The 15,627-nt window shown below is 49.1% G+C and overlaps 2 protein-coding genes across 3 annotated transcripts in view; both read right to left on the bottom strand.

Annotated features, from left to right (window-relative positions):
* The window catches only part of LOC309648118 (uncharacterized protein), a 52,773-nt gene extending 43,088 nt beyond the window's left edge, over positions 1-9,685 (bottom strand). Inside the window, exons 1-3 of the mRNA XM_082436265.1 lie at positions 8,950-9,685; positions 6,119-6,245; positions 1,893-1,988 (exon numbers count right to left, since the gene is read on the bottom strand). Of these exons, the coding sequence (XP_082292391.1) occupies positions 1,893-1,988; positions 6,119-6,245; positions 8,950-8,982 (256 nt within the window). The 5' untranslated portion in view covers positions 8,983-9,685. The remainder of the gene's footprint in view (positions 1-1,892; positions 1,989-6,118; positions 6,246-8,949) is intronic.
* Positions 9,686-10,757: 1,072 nt separating this feature from the next.
* Positions 10,758-14,093, bottom strand: AURKC (aurora kinase C). Of its 2 annotated transcripts, none has more exons than XM_082436723.1 (7): positions 13,818-14,093; positions 13,662-13,701; positions 13,229-13,420; positions 12,680-12,818; positions 12,110-12,258; positions 11,222-11,396; positions 10,758-11,055 (listed from the first exon to the last, which is right to left on the bottom strand). In XM_082436723.1, the coding sequence occupies exons 1-7, from the start codon at positions 13,843-13,845 to the stop codon at positions 10,885-10,887; spliced, it is 894 nt and encodes a 297-aa protein (XP_082292849.1). In that variant the 5' UTR covers positions 13,846-14,093; the 3' UTR covers positions 10,758-10,884. The 2 variants fall into 2 exon arrangements, with proteins under 2 accessions (XP_082292849.1, XP_082292850.1); XM_082436724.1 differs by having other exon boundaries at positions 13,662-13,698; positions 13,818-14,092.
* Positions 14,094-15,627: the final 1,534 nt, after the last annotated feature.

Consider the following 15,627-nt stretch of genomic DNA (forward strand, 5'->3'; position numbering starts at 1 on the left):
ACTGGCCATGCCCAGGGGCAAGACCTCTTCAACTAGGTGAAAAGAGAAGCTACAGATATGAGAGTCCAAATGAGTGTGGAAGGGCTGAAGATCAAGCAATGTGAGGAGGCAGACTTTACTTTCAACATGAAAACTTGCTGACACATTAATGGTCACGTGCTGAGACATCTGTGGCTACACCTGGGGTAGCTCATGCAGGACACAGAGCTGACCAGAGGCACAAGGCAGATGTAGAGACCAGTTAGGGGAACTACTAGCATCCCGCAAGGAAAAGATGATGAGAGCTTGGACTCAGAATGCAGGGACAGATCTGATGGGAGGTGGCAGAAGTGACAGCTTCAGGAGATGTACACGATGTAAAATGGACGGGATGTGGGAGGTGGCCAGATGTAGGGGCCGCTGGAGGTGGAGGGGTGAGGAAGTCTCTGGGGCTGTCTCCAGTCTCCAACCTGCTTGGACGGCAGGACCATGCGCTCTAACTTGGGAGGGGAGGAGTGAGCATCGTGACAGGTTCCTCGCCAGGCATGTTGACTGGGTGCCTCTGAGATATTCAGGTGGAGAAGGGCAGAGAGCAGCGGGCAGAGGCTCGGAACTGCCCCTCTGAGGGGCTGTCGATGGGCTGCACACAGACACTCGCAGGCTGGTGGGGCCGCCCGAGGGACTAGGAGGGAAAGAGCACGACTCTGCAGGGGCCCCATCACCACACATGGCGGCCCCAGTGCCCTCAGCAGCCCAGATGGGGGGCACAGCAGGACAAATGTCACCGTCAGGTTTTACCAAACAGGAGGAGTAGGGAGACGTGCAACAGGGGAAGGCTTCTTGAGTGTCTGGACAGACAGGGTGGGAAAGGGGAGGCAGAGGAGAGCTGAAGAGGAGCTGGGAGAGGAAGGAAGGCCTTTTTCCTCAGAGGTCAGAGGGAAACGTGAGATGCATTACTCACTACAATACAGGGACATGAATGACACCAACGGCTTACTTCCCACGAGCCACTGACTGCGGCGCAGACGCTGTGCTAAGCGGTGTCATGCTTTAACGTGTTATGTGACCACATCCCCAACAACCCGGGGACGGAGCAACTATCACGAACAGACTGAGCGCAGCAGACCACACTCGCCAAACCATCTGCTCTTCTCCTTGGACACACGGCTCAGCCCCATCTCCCAGCCCCGTCCCCCGAGTGTGGCCAAGTGCCTAGTGCCTGTCAGCGGAAGGGTGGGGCTGGTGTTTGTGGGAGTTGGGGTGGCATCTTCCTTGCCCTCTCACTCTCCTCTGCCAGCTGCAGGAGGTCAGGACAACCTTCAAGCCACATGCTGACAGCAGAGCGGACCTGGGTCCCTGAACAGCTGTGTGCTGCACAGTCACACGGACCGGGTGTGACTCGGAAAAAGTGCTTCCAGGGACATCCCTGGCGGTCCAGTGGTTAAGACTCCAAGCTTCCACTGCAGGGGTCACGGGTTCGACCCCTGGTCGGGGAACTAAGATCCTGCATGCTGCAAGGCGTGGCAAAAGAAAGAAAGAAAGAAAGAAATACAAAAAAAGAACAAGTGCTTCCATATGCTGAGCACTAAGATGCTGGAGTCTGTCTGACATGGCAGCTAAGATTTAACTTGGTCAAACTTATATATACAAAGACACAACGAGATCCCGAAGTTCACTAGGGCTACAGAGCTGGTGATCGGTCAGCACCCAGGCTTGAAGCCCAGGCAGCTGGAGCCCAGGACACATCTCAGCTCATGCACCTCTATCCTCCAGGAGGACAGAGGGACCTGGGGTCAAAGGGCTCCGTGGCCTCCAGACCACCACAGAGGCCCGAACAAGACGCTTCCCCAAGGAACCAGGGCCAGTGGCTTCCCCCTGCAGGGTCTCCCAGCTGCCCACACCTTGGCTCCTACCTGGACAGGTGCTTTGGGAGAGGTCTTTCTTCACCGTCCACAGCTCCTGCCCCTGCTCCAGCTGGTAGATCAGCTCAGGTCTGGGAACAGGACACCCTGTTCATGGAGAAAGGAAGAAGACACTAGGATTTCTGTGAAAACAAAGAAAACCTCTCGATCTAGTGTGGGACTTCAGGATGTGGACAAGACCTCAGAATGAAGCTGCGCCCATGCATATACAAAATGCTGAATTGTGAACTGGAAACCAAAGACATGCCACACTGCCATGGAGTTTTTATTCCTAGGTCAAAAACTAACATATAGTGTATAATCGTAGTAAAAGGACTGTGTTCAAAATACTTAAATGCATTACATCATTTCAAAATTGAAATAAATTTATGAAGTAATTTAAACAACTAACATATTTAAAATATTGACTCTTGGGAATTCCCTGGCGGTCCTGTGATTAGGACTCTGTGCTTCCACTGCAGGGGGCAATGGGTTCAATCCCTGCTGGGGAACTAAGATCCCGAAAGCTGCATGGTGCAGCCAAAAAAAAAAAAAAAAAGAAAATTGACTCTTTTCATTCAAAACAAGTTATGTGTCTTCATTGACGTAGTTCTTTCTTTAGAACCCAAGCGAAGTTTTGTATTGTTCTTACTATAGGCCACAGAGGATTCTATCCTAGGACTTCCTCACAGCATTCCCAGCAAGTACATATTGTGATCAGCACCATTTTTTAAAAAATTATAGTTCATTTACAACGTCGTATTAGTTTCAGGTGTACAGCAAAGTGACTCAGTTATATATATGTATATATGTGTGTGTGTGTGTGTGTGTGTGTGTGTGTATTTATATATACACACACACACACACACACACACATATACATATTCTTTTTCAGATTCTCTTCCATTATAGGTTATTATAACATATTGAATATATATAGTTCCTTGTGCTATACGGTAGAACCTTGTTGTTTATCTATTTTATATATGGTAGTGTGTATCTGTTGATCCCAAACTCCTAATTTATCCCTCACACCCCACCCCCCAACTTTGGTTACCATAAGTTTGTGTTCTATGTCTGTGAGTAGCCCTATTTTATAGATAAAAACCATACAGAAACCAACGCTCAGGCAGATAATGTGATTTGCCAGAGAGGCCAGAATTGGTGAATGGCTGAGCCAACATGGAGGCCAGGTCTGGCCATCTCTGCTCTGTGCGCTGTTTTACCACAAAGCTACACAACACTGTTCCAGAAGGTGCTGGATCCAGGCACGGGGATGATGTGACTCCTGAGGAGTAACAGCGGTAGTGGCGGCAGCGAGCTTCTCAACTGCTAACCTGCACGTAACCTGGCCACACGAGGCACAGTTCTGACCCCTTCCCGTAAGTTAGCCATGGACCCTTGCTACGGCCCCGGCAAGCAGGTACCATCTTACCCCACGTTACCAACGAGCACCCCCAGGCACAGACAGCTTCAGTAATTTGCCCAGGACCACAAGGTTTTAAGGAGCAGAGTGGGGACTGAACATAAGAGCCTGGCTCCGGACCCTGGGCTCCCCAGCACTACACTAAGGAGGAAACAGCAAACACCCCTGAGTGGGGCCAGCATCCTGAGACCAAGTGCAGGGCAGCTGTGAGGCAGGGGTGTGAGCACGAAGACTCACCCGCTGGGAACAGGGGCCGGGGGAGGGGCAGACTCCGTGACTCTAGACTTCAGCGTTTCATGAACTACTAGAAAATAATAAAATTGAGAATCCTACACGGCGGTGTATGGTCACATTGGACATTTATAGAAACATCAAATAACATCTACTTTCATCAATATTTCATAAAAGGACTGTTGCTTAAAATAAACCCACAGAGGACAGCTTCATCAATGAAGGTGTATGTTCTTTACTGTGTAAGTTCAGCTGTATGAGACTCAGTGCAGTAGCTGAGTTTTCCTGACTTTGCTAAGGCCCAGGAGAGCATGAGAATCAAATGGGTGCCTGGAACAGGCCTGATATGCAGTCAGTCCTCCAATGACCAGAGTGAGCTGTGACTAGTATTAACATTAACATTTTTCTTAAAAGTGACCCACTTTTTATTTTTCTTACATTCGTTCAAAAAGGGAATCCTGTTTAGCTCTGGTAAATGGGAAACAGAAACCCAGAGTCACTTGAGTCGATGGCAGGTCAACCTGAAAAGGCAGCAATAAAATCCGAAGGGTGAGGTTAAGTGCCAGCGAGCTCATGCTGCTGCTCAGGGACGGGGCTCCCTCTGCTGAAAATGGGAAATTAGCAATAGTGGGGGTGGGGGGAGGTGTTCAGTACTGAACCCAGATTTTCACTACATAATCAGGAGGCAGGAAAGACACAAAATAAAGGACTGGCTTCCTCAGGGTGTCTCTCAGTGCTCCTGGTGAAGTGTCCGTGAGCCTTCAGAAACAGGGTCTCTCAGCCTCTGTTCAACTGACATTTAGATCCAGGAAATTCTTTGTTGAGGAGAAGGGGAGGGAGTGTGTGTGTCCTGTGCAGCATAAGGATGTGTAGAAGCGTTCCAGGTCTCCACTCAATAGATGCCTGTAGCATCTACATCCCAGTTGGGACAATCCAAATGTCTCCAGACGTTGTCATGTGTCCCCTGGGGGACAACATCATCCTTGGATGAGAACCACTGGCTTACAAGGATATAAATAGGGTGACGGGGAAAAGCGACTGTGACAGGGGAGGGGCCTCCAAGAGATTTCGTGATCAGGAAACAGCTGGTGAGGAGGTGGTGACTGTGCTGAGAAGGGGCAGCCATGTGAGAGGCCCAAGCACACCCACACCCACCAGGCACAGAGAAGAGCAACTGCAGAGGCCCGAGGCAAGTATGTTAAGTATGTGCACAGGAAATAGCAAGACACCAGCGTGCTCAGAGCAGACCGAGCTCGGGGAAAGCATGCGGGGGAGAGTGAAGGGTCAGCAGGACCAGATAGTGGACCTTTTTATTTTTAAAATTTTGTTATAAAATATCTAAATATGTCAAACGTTTCCTAATTTTGTGTAACACAGAACACAATCCCAATTCTCTAAAAACAGGCATGTCTTACCCTAAGCCCTGGATTTACAGCTCTCCTTTCCCTCAAACTGCGAGGTCGAAGGTGATTATCCTCAGGCTGCTGTCTCTCCACCTTGGCTCTCTTGCCCTTGTGGGCGGGATCATCCTTTGTTGAATGGGGCTGTCTTGTCCAGCCTCAGGCACTAAGCAACATCTCTGGATTCTAACCTGCTAGATGCCGGGACCACCCACACCCCAGGTGTGACAGTCACATGTGGCTGCAGACTTCCAAGTGTCTCCTGGGGACAAAACCGCCAAGTACTGAGAAGCACTACTCTCTCAGCTTCTCTCTCTTGGACTAGCAGAGGATCTTGGCCAGGACTCAGGAAATGAGAGACGATCATGAAGGCACAGGAGAACAGAAAAGCCCCATAACCGAGATCCTGTGGTTTACAACAATACCTGTTGGCACTGAAGGCAAAGACCTCCCGAGACCCCACCTGCCTCACCCTCTTCCTGGAGACCCTCCCATCACTCACAGCCCTGTGGACTGGCTTGCAGGGGACACTTGAGCCACCAGTCCCACCCAGTCAGCTCCCGGTCTGGAATGTGAAATAAGAACCTCAGACAGAGGCCAGTCTGTGCTGGGCACTGGGGTAGAAGCTCAGGGAAGTATGGGCTCAGGTGGCCACTCCTGCCTCAGGGACAACCCCCTAGAGCCCAGCAGTAGAGAAAGAAAAAGAAACAATGTTAAGTATGCAAAGAAGTAAAAACAAGGCATCTGGGGGCTACAGAGAGCAGGGACTGGGGTGGCCACTCCTGCCACAAACTTGCTGAGACACAAAAGCCATTTTGAAAAGACAGAGACGTGAACAAAGCCAGAGGGAAAACCAGAACAGGAGATCCAGAAGTCAGGGCATAATCCTGGTGGTTCCCATTTCCTACATCAGCCCATCATACGGCCCAACAAGAAATTCTGCCTTTGGGTTCTGCAAAACATCCCTGTTTCCTTCCATCATTTTCTAGGAGCCAAAAAGGAACTTTATTCAAAGAGACACAGGGATAGCAGGCAGGAAGAGATGAATCTCAAACATGACTGAAGCTGTGAGGAAGGGGGAGGGAGGGCTCCTGAGGCCTTCTTGACCAGCCAAGACGGAGCCAGAGTTTGGGATAAAGGAGGTGGCAGGTCCTCTGCATGGCAGAGTCGCAAGGCCTTACCCAGAGACACCAGGAGCCCGCAGTTTTCCAGCATCACCTCCTGGTACAGGGTCCTCTGAGCCGGGTCCAGCTGCCCCCACTCCTCCCGGGTAAAAGTCACGGCCACATCATCGAAGGTCACAGACACCTGGAATGTCAAACAGAGATAGTAGCATTAGCCTTGGGATGGCTGGATGGGATCAGAGCCCGTCTCTGCATCGCTGGTAAAGGTGCAGCAAGATCAAGGCCCTCCTCACTGGGCACTTCCTCTGCACTGGGCTGAAGGGGAGGTGGACGATGCTTTGGACATAATACGATACAGCCATACTTTGGAGATACTGGGGGTTTGGTTCCGGACCACTGCAATAAAGCCAGTCACAGGATTTTTTTGGTCTCCAGGAGCATATAAAAGTTATGTTTACACTATACTGCAGTCTATTAAGTGTGCGATAGCATTACGTCTAAAGAAATAATGTAGACACCTTAATTAAAAATTACTTTAGGGACTTCCCTGGTGGCGCAGTGGTTAAGAATCCACCTGCCAAAGCAGGGCACGCAGGTTTGATCCCTGGTCTGGGAAGATCCCACATGCCGCAGAGCAACTAAGCCCGTGTGCCACAACTACTGAGCCTGCGCTCTAGAGCCTGAGAGCCACAACTACTGAAGCCCGCGCGCCTAGAGCCCGTGCTCCGCAACAAGAGAAGCCACCGCAGTGAGAAGCCTGCGCACTGAAACGAAGAGAAGCCCCCGCTCGCTCTGCAACTAGAGAAAGCCCATGCGCAGCAACGAAGACCCAACGCAGCCAAAAAATTAAAAATTAAAAAACAAAAAGTACTTTATTGCCACCTACTGTATAGCACAGGGAACTCTACTCAATGCTCTGTGGTGACCTAAATGAGAAGGAAATCCAAAAAAGAGAGGATATATGTATACGTATAGCTGAATCACTTTGCTGTACAGTATAAACTAACACAATACTGTAAAGCAACTATACTCCAATAAAAATAAAATTTTAAAAAAGGAATAAACTGAAAAGCAAGAAGGAAAAAAAATTTTTTTTTAAAGTACTTTATTGCTAAAAAATGCTACCCATCATCTTGAGCCTTCAATGAGCTGTAATCTTTTTGCGGGTGGAGGGTCTGAACTATTGTGAGAACTACCAAAATGTGACACAGAGACACGAGGTAAGTGAAAGCTGAAACGCTTGCTGGACGCAGGGTTGTCACAAAACTTCAATCCGTAAAAACACAGTATCTATGCAGCACAATAAAGCGAGGTATGCCTATAGTGTAAGAGAGAGGAGCGTCCTATGCAGGAGCCACTGGAAAATGACACAAGTCAATGGAAATGACATTGGAACTGTGAGATGCAGACAGAAAGGACGCTAGGATGTCAGACGATTGAGTAAGTCATATTAATAATAATATCAATAACGTTAACAACAGCAGTACCTGAGCTTCACTGGTCCTACTACCTGCTGGTCCCCATGCTGAGTGCTTTACGTTATGTCTAAAAGCAACTAAGTCCCTAGCTCTTAAGCCATCGTTTTCACCAGTATCTCCTGACTAAACACACTCCATATAGAGTTTTCCTTGTTAATGTTACTTCCACCACCATATTCTATACATTCTCCTCAATGTGAAATGTCCAGCAGATGCAGGACCACATCCCTATGTGACCAGAACCACTAAGTAAATATAAAAATTCCAGGGGCTTCCCAGGTGGCGCAGTGGTTGGGAATCTGCCTGCCAATGCAGGGGACACGGGTTCGAGCCCTGGTCTGGGAAGATCCCACATGCCGCGGAGCAACTAGGCCCGTGAGCCACAACTACTGAGCATGCGCGTCTGGAGCCTGCGCTCCGCAACGGGAGAGGCTGCGATAGTGAGAGGCCCGCGCACCGCGATGAAGACTGGCCCCACTTGCCACAACTAGAGAAAGCCCTCGCACAGAAACGAAGGCCCAACACTGCCAAAAAAATAAATAAATAAATAAATTAAAAATTCCAGCCACTCCACTCTCAGGTGAACAGCCCCACCAATGCAGATCTATCATTTAAATCCTCCAAGACATCGCCTCATGGTTTTTCACCTGCACGTTCAGTGCTCACATCTCTCTGCTTTCTAGCTTCATCCTATCAGCTTTCTTGAGTTAATATTTCAATTAAAGACCTGGAAATTCCTAATAAATTGACTGGTTCATACATAGGAACCCTGCAATATTACTCATTTCTGGTACCGGAAAAATTCATATTACTGGGCACATTTTGGGCAGGTAGATAAGGATAGAAAAATTAACTAGGGCTTCAACATTGACTACCAGATGATATACGTTTAATTAATTAAAACTCTCCGGCAGGTAATCCTACAGCATCCTCTATGATGGTTTAAGGGCGCACACATGGATGGCTTTCTCTGGTTGGTTTTAAGTTGGAAGTGGGGACAAGGATTAGGGAAAGGGTCAATTATTAATCAAGTCCTGGCCATTTGGGGCCGATGTTACAGAAGTCACTGTTTCTCTTCCTGGACTGTCTCTAGAGATAAGAATCTGGCTTCTGGCAAGTATGACTTAGACCGGGCTGGACTCCTGGGTTGTTGATTGTAGATAAGGGACTGGATTCCGGAGCAGGTTGTTTGTCAAAGTTCTATTTTTACACTCGGTCTATTTTCCATTTGTATATTCAGTCTCGCATGTTCTAAGACTGGAGATAAAGTCAGTGACGAGCCAGCTCCACTGGTCGTACACAAACACAACTGCAAAGAGTAATCTAGCGCCTCTCTTGACTTCCACCCTGCTCACGAGCCCTCTCCGAAATAGGAGAGAAGCAGCAAGGCCAGAAACATGGTCCACTCACCCGCGTCGGGTCCATCCACGCCGCCGCCATCATGGGACCCTGAGGAGAGAGCGGGGCCCGGAGAGGCGGCGACAGAGGCGGGTACCGCGGGCTCAGCCGACCGCCACCCGTTCCCTGCCCTGGGCTGGGTGGCCGATCGCGCGGAGGCTCACCGCTCGCTCAAATGCGCGGAGGGGAGCCCTAGCCTCCTTTCTGCTCATTTGCGAAGAGCCGCACTAGAAGCGGCCACAGAACAGCTATCCCCTCCCCACAGCTGGCGTGGACGGAGCAGTCGCACGCAAATGACATCTACAGCCAATGGGGGCCGGAAGTCCCGCCCCTGCGCAGGAAATGCCCCCCGCCCTGGGCTGTCATTGGTCCAGCGCCTACCACAGACGCGCGGTGCACAGCCTTCTGGGTAATGTAGTTTTTTCTTAACAAATAACCGGCCGCGGAGCGCGTTCCAGAGCCGCTATTCCTCCATATAAACGACTTAGGAGGCCCAGGGGTGCCTACCTGGCGGTCCAGTGATTAGGACTCCGCGCTTCCACTGCCCGGGACCTGGGTTCGATCCCTGGTGGGGGAATTAATATCCCACAAGCTGCAAGGCACGGCAAAAAAAAAAAAAGATTTAGGAGACCCGGAGCCCCGAATCAGACCCGCCTCTTCACAGGGGACACAACTTGGGGAAACCAAGGAGCACTGAAGGTGCAGGTGAAAAAACTATGAGCCAATGTCTTGGAGCATTTTTTTTTTTTTTTTTTTTTTTTTTTTTTGGCTGCACACAGTGAAAGCGCGGAGTTTCAACCACTGGCCTGCCAGGGAATTCCCTTGGAGCATTTAAATGATAGATCTGCAATGGTAGGGCTGTTCATCTGAGAGTAGAGTGGCTGAATAGCTTGTATTTACTTAGTGGTTCTGGTCACATAGGAATGTGGTCCTGCATCTGCTGGACATTTCACATGGAGGAGAATGTATAGAATATGGTGGTGGAAGTAACATTAACAGGGTAAACTCTATATGGAGTGTTTTTAGTCAGGAGACACAGAGGTGAAAAAGATGCCCAAAATGATCAGAAAACATGTTTGAGCTCCTCGCTGAGTAGTCTGGATGTTTACTCTGGTGCAGTCAAGCTTATTGTAAATGAAGGGAGCAGCTGCCACATAAAACTGCAACAGAAGGATGTAGGGGAATGGTGGAAGAAAACTCCCAAAATTGCTGCAAGCAGAGCGCATGATTTCAGAAGAGGTTGAAGATACATTTATTATCAGGGATGATTTATCCTGATGCAATAATATGACAACACCGCGTAAGTGCTAGTGAATTCATTTGAGAATTGGATGGCATTGATGTGCAGTGAAACATTTTATCTTGAAGATGGCACCATGTTGGATGTCAGTATAAAGAGAATGGACCTCTGGATGGATTAGTGTCCTGTTTTACAAATGACATACTCCTGAAAACACGGGGAAAGTGAGTTGAGTCTAGGAGCCACTGGGATAGGTGGTAGGTTATGTACCACCAGGGTGGTTATTTGCATAAAGTAGTAACTTGTTTTCAAGAAGTGTCGTTAAGTCACAATACCTGCGGCCCAGGAAGGGCATCATTTGGGGCTGCTCGCATGGGAAACAGTTTCTACAAGAAATAAAGATCCTAGGGACTTCCCTGGTAAGACTCTGTGCTGCCACTGCAGGGGGCGTGGGTTCAATCCCTCGTCGGGGAACTAGGATCCCGCATGCTGTGTGGTGCGACCAAAAATAAATAAATAAATAAATAAAATAAAGATTCTACTCAATCACACACCAACTCATGCAACTATAAAGACCAGGTACAAAATGATTCAGCTTTTATTAATTAGCAAGATGCATCTTAAAAGAGAAGGAACAAAAGACAGAGTAGCTACCAGAGCCAGGGGTGCCCCATGAGCAATCACGAAGGATTAGGGGTATACAGGGCTCAGGGAACCATCTGAGCAGATGGGGGCAGCACCCTCCGAGAGTGGGCCCGGACCCATGGGTGCTCCAAGATCTGGACCAAGGGCAACCGCTCCGAGGGCTGGTATCTGAGAAGCTTGGAGATCAAGTCCTGAGCCCCCAAAGGCATTGATGGGGGAAACCTTACATCTACCTGATGAGGCCAGAGAAGAAAGGGAAGTATGGTTAATTTCCTTGGTCCATTCAAGGCACTGTTCGGGATCTTAGCAGACAATCTTTGTGTGTGCCCTGGGCTCCGCAGGCCCACCAGCCCCCACTGACTAGCGCCCGCATGAATGCCCAGAGTGTGGCCTTCCCACCTTGAGGATGCGTCTGTAGGTCTCATTATGGGAGGGGCTCTCAAAGGGCGGATCTCCCACCAGCAGCTCGTAGCAGAGCACCCCAATGCACCATAGATCCACCTTCTCATTGTATGTTCTCCCCTCAATCATTTCTGGAGGCAAGTAGTCCAGTGTCCCACACATTGTCCTTCTCCTAGAGGGCAGAGAAAGGAGCAGTAAGCAGACGATCAGTACAAGGGAAACCCCTTCCCCAGCTTTCAGTGAGACAGGAGACCCTAGGAAGTCCTGGCAGCCCTCTCCCAGGCACAGGAATTTTGAAACACCAAATTTTAATACAGATCAAGCTTTGAAGAAGGCAAGTCCTGGGATCCACCAACTCCATATTTTAGAACTTTTTTTTTTTTTTTTGGAGGTGCTGCACGTCATGCCGGATCTTAGTTCCCCAACCAGGGATCAAACCCGTGCCCCCTGCAGTGGAAGCACAGAGTCTTAACCACTGGACCACCGGGAAGTCCCTCCATATTTTAGAATTCTTCATGCAATTATTTAGCTCACGATCCAGGATATTTTCACAAGGAAGATTTGTAACAAACTGATGGTACAACAAGAGGGACGAAGTAAATTAATTATGGTTTATTCATACAGTAAAATTCCTGGAGTTATGGAGCAATGGTTCTTAATTTATTTACATGGAAAGTTATTGGTAAAGTTATATGTTAACAGAGATTAATCTCTGTTAAATGGTTGAACCACATTCTTTCAGTCTACGAATACACATTAAATATAGGCATTTGAAAAAAGGTAGTATTTAAATACAAACCTAGGCTTGTATCTGGATCTTACGTGTGAAATAAATCAAACTGGATCATTCTTAACTGGCACCCAGGGTGCCACCACCTGACCTACCTTAGAGAGGGGGTGTGCACAGACCAGCCAAAGTCTGCAATCTTCACCTCACCCCTGAACCCCAGCAGCAGGTTCTCCGGCTTAATATCCCTATGAATCACCTTCTTTTCATGGCAGTAGGTCAGAGCATCTGCCAACTCCTCCATTACCTGTGTGAGTAAAGAAAAAGCAGTCTGGAAATGGAGCTGGCCATGGGATGAATATTGCTGTGATTTCCCATCTGGAGCCCCCCAAAAATCTCTTGCTTCCTATTTCTAAGTCAGTTCCACTCATTTATTCAGTGAACTCCCGTAGAGCCTTTCATGTTTCTTTCCATAAGGTAGCGCACTTAGATTCTGTTGCTTACAACCAAAGAATCCAAACTTACACACACAATTTATTAATATTCTGGGGGTAATTAGGGTATCCAAATGTGAAGTTGCAGGGTATAAGAGTCATTATATAAAATTTATAGATTGAAATTCAGAAATAAAGAAAAAAGCAATCTGGATATTCATGACCGCCACAAGCAGTGACCCCCATCAGCCCATAGTAAACTCATGAACCCGAGCCCTCAGCCTCCCACCTCACCGTGGCTGTACGCTGTTCGTCTAATGTGTGGCTCTTTTGCAGCTCCTTGTAGAGCTCACCCCTTGGAGCATATTCTAGAATCAGGTACATCCGGCGTGCATCATGGAAGTAGTTGTACAGGCGTAGGATATTGGGGTGTCTGCGCAACAGAAGGAGGAAGTGTCAGGACCCCTCCCTGAGGCCCAATTCATGATGCTATTACAAGTGACTGGTCACACAAGGGGCAAATTGTGCTGGGACCAGAATAGTAACAGCATGATCTGGAAGTTTGTGAGGGAAAAATGAAACAGGCATCAAGATTCTGATGTCTGACACAGGGAGCTTTACATGGTGTAACTTGAATGAACTGCAGAGAAAAAAATTCTTCGTAAAGCAATTATACTCCAATAAGGATGTTTAAAAAAAAAATCTTCGAGGTGAGAGCAAAGGGCCTATTTGGGGGTAGTATTGGGGGAAATGCTGAGTTCAGATGTCGGAGATGGAAGAGGAAACAGGAACAAGAGAAAAAAAGAACTGGTAACAGGAATCTCATACAGAGACTGTCCTTACTGTAGATGTGCCTGGATTTCAATTTCTCTGCGCAGCTGGTGTTCCAGTCCTTCCTTCTCTATCTGGGACTTGAAGAGGACTTTCAGGGCCACAATGAAATGGCTTTCCTTGAGCCGAGCCAGGTACACATTCCCAAATTTTCCCTTGCCGAGAGGACGCCCGATTTCAAAGTCATCAATTGTGAGGCGCCGCCTGATAGGAGAGAAGGAAAAGAGCCTCCGTTTCGGAGGTGGGTGGAGAGTCAGAGAAACTTCATGCTCGCCTTCCTCTTTCACTTTACCCTCCCTGGGCCCCTTTCCCTTCTCAAGGGCCCTGTCAGGGTGTTTGGTCAATAACTGTCAGTCCCACGAGGCAACCTTCACACGTGGAGCTTGCTCTTCATCCCTCGGTCCCACTCCCCTTCCTTTTTCAGATACAAAACAAAGGCGCTCACATGGTTGGGATGCTGGGCATCGTTTGACCTGCTACAGCTACTGAAAAAAGAAAAGAGACGTCAATACTTTCTTCTGTGCACACCCACCCCCAACAACTGACACCAGGCCTTTCTTCTAAACCCTCTTTCCCTGGTCCTGGTACTTATCCCTTTCACCTGCGGGCTGAACACTGCCCGACTTCATCTCAGCTTTCGGGTGGCTCACTAGACGAGATGGTGGTGAGGAGGACGCCTTCCTGAGCCCTGCGGAGCTGGGTGTCCAGGAAGGAGGTAGCCCTCAGGCTGGGGCTCTTCCAGTCCCGACCTGCTCCCACGCAGCCTCGGGGCAGTCACTGGGCGGACGCCGCCTGCGGGTTGCGCTGAGGCTCACCTGCGCTCACACCCACCACTGAATTAGAGAAGATCCTGAACAACGCGGGCCAGGCCCTTTATACTAAGTGCTCTGGCCCCATTGGCTGAGTGGGTAGTTCCTGGTTGACTCCCACTGGTTGAAATGTCTGAGGCTTAGGCAACGTGCCCAATAGAAGAGATAGGAATGAGAGCTTCCGCCCGTGGTTGGGGGGAGGGACTGAAGGCGCTGGGCCAATGAGAGGGCAGGGCGTGGAGACAGGAAGGCGGGAGCCGGGGCAGAAAGACACGAGAGGAGGGGACGCCAGAAACCGGAAGGGGAGAGAGGGTGGAGGGGTGAGGAGAGCCTGTAATGCAAAAAGCCTGAATGAGTGAGCAAACATATAAATCCGTGACTGAGTGACTGCTTTAACGAACTCAGTGACGTGACGCAGGTGTGACTGAATATAAACCAACCGCAGGAAGCTGCCGGGGTACGTTGTGCAGTTGGCAAACTCCAGAACCACGTGCAGCCCAACTGGCCCCAGCTTGAAGGGCGTGTCCTATTCAGGCCGCTCCCCAGGGTCCTCCTCAGTCACTCGTTTATGTGAGGGTCACCACTGTGGAGCTCCCCGAAATTTGTGCCTCTGTCCCCCAATATCCTGTGGCTTGTGTGCCCTCCCCCAATACACCTGCCTCCCCCAGCCCAGGACTGCCCGGGCCACTTGGAGTGGTGGCACGGACCACAGCTGCATTCCGCCCTCCTGTCTCATGTACTTACTACAGCACAGCTGATCCTTGAACAAGGGGACTGGGGGGGTTGGTATTTAAGGGCGCTGACCTTCAGCATATAACTTATGGTTGGCCCTCAGTGTTAGCACCAGGGTTCTTGGACTCCCTAATCAATAGAAATTGATAAGAGGCCTGAGGTGAAATTCAGGTAAGGATTTATTGGGACTCCTGCAGCAGGAGGGAGAAAACAAGTAGCAGGTTCCCTGGCTCGCTCCCTGAAGGGAGGCAGGCTGGGCCCGTAAACGCGGTGAGCCCAGGTGTGGGGCTGGAGGGGTGGCTTAGGTAATCTGCCCACCCCCTTGGTGGTGCTGTGTGCAGGTGGCATGCACAGTACCCTGTTTTTGCTCCCAGTACCCTGTTTTTGCTCCTGGTACCCTGCTTCTGTTCCCAGCTCCTCAGAAGTGGCAGTTGGGTTTTTGGTCTTTTTGTATCTTGTTGCTCATAATTTGCCCCAATTGCACATGCATGCAGTTATTTTTAGGCCCTTATAGTTTCTTTGTATTTTGTTACTGGAGGAGATGTTTGTCCAGGTGCAAGCACTGCAGCAAAGGGTCCCACGTCCCAGCCTGTCTTATCAGTATTTGAGATTCCTCCATATCTGCAGGTCTGCATCCAAGGAGGGGTTCAACCAACCCCAAGTGGTACAGTGCTATAGCATTTACTATTGAAAAAAAACTGCCTTAAGTGGACCTAGGCAGTTCAACCCCTGTTGTTCAAGGGTCAAGTGTATTTGTTGGACCCAGTAATCAGTTTGCATTTTGGGTCTCAAATAGTAAAATCATCCCCCATATTTATTTGTTTGGCATACACGGAAATTTCAAAAACATTTGCAATTGAATTCTTTTAG

Source organism: Balaenoptera physalus (genome assembly GCF_965194825.1).
Source record: "Balaenoptera physalus genome assembly, chromosome: 19".
NCBI lineage: Eukaryota > Metazoa > Chordata > Mammalia > Artiodactyla > Balaenopteridae > Balaenoptera > Balaenoptera physalus.

Bases quoted from the DNA above. Each gene is read 5' to 3' on its own strand.
- AURKC (XM_082436723.1), bottom strand. From the start codon at position 13,845: ATGAAGTCGGGCAGTGTTCAGCCCGCAG. The intron at 13,702-13,817 runs GTGAAAGGGATA...TTCTTTTTTCAG, and splicing joins GGGCAGTGTTCAGCCCGCAG to TAGCTGTAGCAGGTCAAACG. The intron at 12,259-12,679 runs GTGAGGTGGGAG...TTACTCACACAG, and splicing joins ACGAACAGCGTACAGCCACG to GTAATGGAGGAGTTGGCAGA.